The 7,002-nt window shown below is 34.5% G+C and overlaps 1 protein-coding gene across 1 annotated transcript; it reads right to left on the reverse strand.

Annotated features, from left to right (window-relative positions):
- Positions 1–3,239: 3,239 nt before the first annotated feature.
- Positions 3,240–5,223, reverse strand: LOC131624742 (uncharacterized membrane protein At4g09580-like). Its single transcript, XM_058895660.1, has 4 exons — positions 4,867–5,223; positions 4,208–4,478; positions 3,951–4,121; positions 3,240–3,776 (listed from the first exon to the last, which is right to left on the reverse strand). Exons 1-4 carry the CDS (start codon positions 5,085–5,087, stop codon positions 3,651–3,653), a joined length of 789 nt encoding a protein of 262 aa, XP_058751643.1. The 5' UTR covers positions 5,088–5,223; the 3' UTR covers positions 3,240–3,650.
- Positions 5,224–7,002: the final 1,779 nt, after the last annotated feature.

Below are 7,002 nucleotides of genomic sequence, written 5' to 3' on the forward strand. Positions count from 1 at the left end.
TAACCGATTACAACATGTTTCTGCAACGTTACCGGGACTGCTGTTGATGTTGTCCAACATCTTGCTACTGCTGCATTCCCCTTATGTGATCAGGACCAATAGTGTGTTATCATCATCAAACTCTTATCTTGCGACCTTGACTTCATCTGCTTGAGGTTTCTTCTTGTTCCCGTTGCGATCTCTTGCATAATGACCGAACTTTTGACAATTGAAACATTGTATATTGCTCATGTCAAACTTTCCCTTTTCACCTCTAAATTTGCCTTGCCATCCACTTTTGTTGCAACTTCTCTCAACCTTTTGACAAGTCGAATTCTTTGAATTTCGAGACTCTATTGCACAAAAATTCTGAAAATTCCCTTTACTCTTCATGGGCCATTTTCCTTTCGACTTCTTGTTCTTCTCATTGAACGAAGCTCGCAAGATCCTTCATTTCCTCAATCGCCGTCACAATGTTGTCAAATCTTGCCGTTAAATAACATAATATCTTCGATACAACATTATGCTCTATAACAGTTTCTCCATATGACTTTATTTGGTTCACCAATCGAGTAATTCTAGTCACGTAATCGTTGATTGTATCCTTTTCCTCCAGTTGAATTAATTCAAGATGACATTTGTGAGTTTGTAACCTCACCACCTTCGCTTTGTCAGCTCCAACATATGTCTTTTCTGAAATCTCCCACGCTTGCTTCGACGATTTGCAATCACCAACTTTTTCGAAGTTGTCGCCATCCACACATTGATGGATCAAGAATAACACCTTAAAGTATTTCTTCTTCTCTTCCTTATGTGTTGCTCGTTGTGCATCCGTCGTACCTTCGATAAGGGGATTTACCCAATTCTTGATCACTTCAAGAACATCTTGGTAGCCAAACAAGACTTTAATTTGCTTGCACCATTTTTCGTAGTTCTTCACATCAAGGATTGGTGGATTTGTAGAGATTCTTTCATTTGAGACATAATTCGTGTTGCACAATTAGTGTTTAGTGGGTAGAACCAGACTCTTGATGTTAAATGTTAGAACTTGAAATCACTCTTTGGTGAACAATGGTGGTTTTAAGTGTAAAGTTAGAGAGAGGTAGAGATAAAGGAGAATTAGAGAGGGAGATAATTGAAGGTTTGAATTTTCTATTTTATTCATTAACAATAATAATCATACCTCTAAGGTATATATACAAGTGACTGGGATACAAAATATCAAGTCAAATAAGAGAAAAAGCAAAAACCCAGACCTGTAACCGGTTACATAAAACCTCTAAGCGGTTACAATTGCTAATAATAGAAAAAATAACAAAAAATGATAACCGGTTACTACAAATGCATAACCGATTACACAAACTCCAAAAGCACTTTTCCAACTTATTTGACTTATTTTGATGTCTGTAACTGGTTACACCCCCGTGTTAACTAGTTACATGAACTTGAATTATAAAAGGCTTAAATGCACTTTTCGTCCCTGTAAGTTAGCGAGTTTTTGATTTTCGTCCCTGTAAATTTTTTTTTTGGTGTGAGTCCCTATATTTCACTTTCGCGTTCGTTTTAGTCCCTAAAATCAAAATCCGTAGGAAATTTTGCAGGGAAATCCGCAGGTAACCAGCAGATTTTCCTGCGGATTTTGACTTTAGGGACTAAACCTCAAGCAAAAAATAAGATATAGGGACTCAAAAAAAAAACTTACAAGGACGAAAATCAAAAACTCGCTAACTTACAAGGACCAAAAGTGCATTTAACCCATTGTAAAAATTCTTAACAAAAAGTGATACATTAATTAAATAAATTCAAAATGTAACAACCATACATAACTTGTTCTCAAAATACAAAAAATAGTACAACCAAACATAAAATATTGTGTGTTTAGTCCCCAACTTCTCACCCGTACTACAAGGCATTATGTGTCTTGACAATAACGCCTTCTCGCCATATCCATAATACATTGACATACGCTGCGTATGTCCTGGGTGTGATCATCCATAACCTTCAGTACCAGCTGATTAGATGGCCTAGATGGTCTCCCAAGAGCATCTAGTGTCATGATATATGTGACACCCTATAGAACTATGCGATGTATCCGCCTACATAAGCCCATTATACAGGAGCTGACACCCTCCGATAGTTCTTTGGTCCCAAATGACTCTCGAAATCCTCAAGTATGGCATCAAGATCTCTACAAGGGACGATGGAAGGAGAAGACTGTGAGGGGTGTCTCGGAATAACCTGCAAATATTCAAACTGGTGCATCACTCACTCGGACATATACACATACATCATATATGACCTACAAAAGTCACCGATCCTGATTATAACAAAATGACGAGCAGAAGGCTATGCCATTTGCTAACGTGCAGTCAAGACACACCCGGAAGGGCTCGAACGTCTGATTCTCTCTCACTCGATAATGCATATCTATATCAGTTATCTATTTCAAATGTGCTACTATCTAATGCATCTTAAACGACCTATGTTACCTAAAACATCATTCAAATCTCAAAAAAGAAAAGAAATGAAATTTTTTCCAAATTAAAGTTGTGGATGAGAGGCTTGAATGGAGTGAATGACTTTGGAACAAATGAAGTAGAATGAAGTGAGTGAACTTGAAGAAATTTGCTGAAATGGAGTTTGAAAATGACTTTTACAGCAAAATAGCTTAGATGATTTTTGTTTTACTTTGCAAAAAATGAAGGAAAAGGAAAGGATATGGTGCAAATCAATGAAATAAACGTGTCCGAAGATGTATCTTTGTAAAACTCCATGAATTTGAAATTAAGGTTTTTTTTATAAAGATGCATCTCTAAATTCACCCTTATATTGATACAAAGATATATCTTCAAATTAACTTTTGACAAAAGGCAAAATAAAGGTAGCTCATCAATTTGTGCTGATGAATATAAAACAAAAATAAAATTTGTTCGGAAAATACATTTTGAGACCCTAGAAACAATTATGACATTTTACCGTGCTAAAGAAGCATCCCACAAAATATATAACGATATGCTCTTAGCACCCAATTTCTTTTAGAAACATTTTAAATTTAAATGTCCCGTGCTGTAAAGGTGTAGATGGATTTAATTGTATTTTTGTGCCAATAAATTGATTATTTAATGTATTAAAAAATTGAATTTTTTCAAAATAAGAATCCGAAGGAATACTATAAGATATTCCCCTTAACACTTAAAAATAGAGTTCTGTTACGTTTCCTTTAGGATTACAATGAATAAATGGAACTTAGAGGACATCACTTTCATTAACCTTCCATTACTTTACTTTAAAGCATCCCCTTACTTTTTCTGATACGAAACATTCAGCAGTATGACATTTGTACAATGAAAACTGAAATAAAAACTGATATGAATCCTAAAGATATGAAATGTCAGGAGAACACTTTGAACGAACTAAATTATATTATGAATCGAAAAAACAAGATAAAATAAACTACTAACTAGTCAATAAGCGTATGTTTTATACATAACAACTTATGAACAATGTGCATAAATTGATTCTTCCAAACCCCGTTTCTTGCCGCGTGCGTCAATAATATGATTGTCTCGAATTACTGCAGCACTTGGCAATGAATACATTGGCAGAGAACCAGGTAGCAATAGTTTTCTGAAGATTCTGTACACATACTAGAGTTGGTGGTTTCTGAACTGTTATGAATCGCTCTTGCCCATTAGTGTTGGTGTAACTGAAACTATGCCTATGAGGAATATTGTAGCCATTGAGTTGAAATCATAGAGATCTCCAATTGATTGTAGTTCCCCAAGAGCTAACCCAGCCTGCACAACAAACACAAGAAAGTTAAACACGAACCCATTGACAGTTGAAATTCTCAAACCAAAACTCATAAATAAAGATGTTGGTTGTCAACTTGTCATATAAGTACTTATGTATAAGCAATTTCTATTAAATGCTAAAGAGAACAAATTATAGTTATTTTGATAACCACATACCCTGACAGTGACATAAGCAGCGGGTATGAGACCAATGACAGTTCCAATGAAGAAAATATGATAAGGAACATCGACAATTGGCGATGCGAAATTAATAAACGTGTTAGGAAGGGTCGGAGTCAATCTAAGAAAAAGCATATAGTTCAACAAACTCTTTCTTCTCTTAGCCACCTGAAAAACAAAAACAAAAAAATTACTTCCACGTCGATCTAACTTAATTAAATCCAACATGGTCGAACATTGAAGTCGAATCAAACCTGTGTCTGGAAGAACTTCAACTTCTCCGGCCAGAGACAGAACAGAATAGGTCTTCCAATAACCTTTGACAGGAAGAAACACGAAGAAGCTCCGGCAGTGGCTGTAAATACAACCAGAGCCACGCCTTTAAAAACACCAAAAAGTGCTCCAGCAAGCAATGACATGAATACAGTCCCCGGAATCATGAAAGTCTGCATGAAAATATAAACCACGCAGTATCCCACCAAGACCTGTGCAGTGTAGTCACTTGTATAACTCTCAAGGTTATCTCTACAAACCCAAACAAAAAATAGATTCAGTATCGCGTAATTCATAATCCCAACTTCCCATTCTAAATCAGGATCCACAATATTTCTCTTCTACATAACCACAACAATCAACAATCGCGCTACAATCCTTGTTAAAGGATCATAGCGCGATTGCGATTAAAACCTAAAGATGAATCTCTTCCAGATCTGATGTAAAAAATCATAATAAAACAGAAAAAACGGCATTGACTCAGATTTCATTCAACAATTAATTACATTTACAACAGATTAATGAAAAAACATGATACACAAAAATAAAATCGATGAATTTCTATCTCCAGGTAAATCAAATTTCCGCACGTGCGTAATAAGAAACATACCCAAGGGTAATATGGTAAAAACATTTTTACCTTAGAAGTTGAAGATCTTGGAGGCTTCTCGGGCGTTTAAGGAAGCTGTAATCGGAATCTGGCATGGTGAGATAAACACCGAGAAGACCGACGATAAAGCTCAGCGCCACCGTGGAAGCAACCGTAGCTTCGAAAAAGCTCAACGGAAACTTCAAGGATGAAAGCTTAGGGGAAGGTTTGTTGACGTTCGTGATCTCAACGGTGTCGCCGTCATTTGCCATGTTGGTTTGTTTTGATTAGAAGCGGCAACGATGGTGGTTTTTTTCTCTCTTCTCTTCCTTATCTAAGTTGAAAGGAGGAGAGAGAGAGAAAAAGAGAGAACAATTCGTTTTGAGAGAGAAAGAATATACCTCAATTCTTGGTTGACGTATATATTTATATATGCGTTCAAATTTACGATGGAGCTGAGATAACAAACTTTTGGATGTTGCTGTTAGCGACAAAAACGTTTTTCTTAAATATTTTCGGATAATTTGTTTTATTTAGTAGTCATTTTAAAAGAATGTTAACTTGTATTTAATTTTTTACAAATTTTAAAATTACTTTTTTGTATTATTTAAATTTATTTAATAATAAATGTACTTAGTCTAATTTAAGACTATGTACATCATCTATTTAAGATCTCATTTAGTTAATGAATATATATATATATTTTTTTTGGTATAAAGGAGGGCCAAAGGCCCAAACAACAAAGAAAAAACTACAAGGGGATATCCCTACAAACACAAAGAGACTCCTGATCCTTCTTCAAAGGAATGAGCATCCAAACAGGCACCTCAGAATAAAATCTACTACCTCCCATCATCTTCTTTCCCTCCATGGCAAGAATATGAGCACATGTGTTTGCTCTCTGTAAATGTGCAGGATCTCTACATGCTCAAGAGACTTCAAACAACTCAGTGATATTCTTTACTAAATTCCCCACCACCATATTCTTATAATTTCCTCTTTGAATACACTCTACTGCTTGCTTAGAATCTGTCTCTACTTCAAGGATTTTATAGCCAAGCTCACTAACCAACTTTATACCAGTATAAATACCCCAAAGCTCCGCCAATAAGGGACTGCAAATACCATTTTTTTTGCTAAAACCACCTACCCAAAAACCACGCGAATCGCGAACGACACCACCACACCCAGCTGTGCCATTACTATCACAGGCACCATCTGTATTCAACTTCACTCTTTGGTCTTTAGGGACAATCCAATTTACGTCAATCTTCTCTATGCCTTTGTATATGACATTCTGATGCACAAGCATGGCTTTATTGTATTGGTGAACTTTGTCTTCTACCACTGCCTTCATCGACACCGGTCTAACGAACGCCGAGTCATGAACTTCCGAATTCCTCCAAAGCCACAAAGAATGACAACCGATGGACCATAAATTACACCAGTCCCGAAGCCCGGAGTTAGTTAATGAATATATTGAATCTTCTTAATCTATGCGCGTATGCGAGTTTGGTTAAACTAAATTTAATTTAATTTATTATTCAACCTATTTAAATTTGAACGAGTTGAGTTTATCATTCGGTCTATAATTTATAACTAAAATCAACTCGAACCAACACGACCATTTACCAATTAAATTAGATTTACAGATTGTATATAAAATATAAAATATTTATTGTTAAAAACTTTGTGACACTTTGATGTATTAGTTAGGATGTATCCTCTGTTTTGAGTTTCACTTTTTTCATGTCTCTTTAGATTGTTTTGGGCTGGATCCTAGCGATAGCCTGGTATAAAAAGTTTTTGAATTAATCAAAGTTATATTGATTAAAAAACACTTTAAATAATATTAAATAAATTTCATTTATGTGACCAATTGTTTTTTTTTCATTTATATATCATAACACATAATAATAATAATAATAATAATAATAATAATAATAATAATAATAATAATAATAATAGTAATAATAATATCAAATTATACAAAACATATAATTTCTATCTATAAGGTAAATAATATAAAAAAATAAAAAAAATCATACTTATTATTGCTTAAAAAAATATTTATGGAGAGTGAAAAGATAGAAAAAAAATAGTTTGGTTGGACTAAATTTAACCTAATTTATTATTCAACTTGTTTAAATTTGAACAAGTTGAATTTATCATTCAGTTTATAATTTA

Source organism: Vicia villosa, unplaced genomic scaffold (assembly GCF_029867415.1).
Source record: "Vicia villosa cultivar HV-30 ecotype Madison, WI unplaced genomic scaffold, Vvil1.0 ctg.000159F_1_1_3, whole genome shotgun sequence".
In the NCBI taxonomy this organism is placed as follows: domain Eukaryota; kingdom Viridiplantae; phylum Streptophyta; class Magnoliopsida; order Fabales; family Fabaceae; genus Vicia; species Vicia villosa.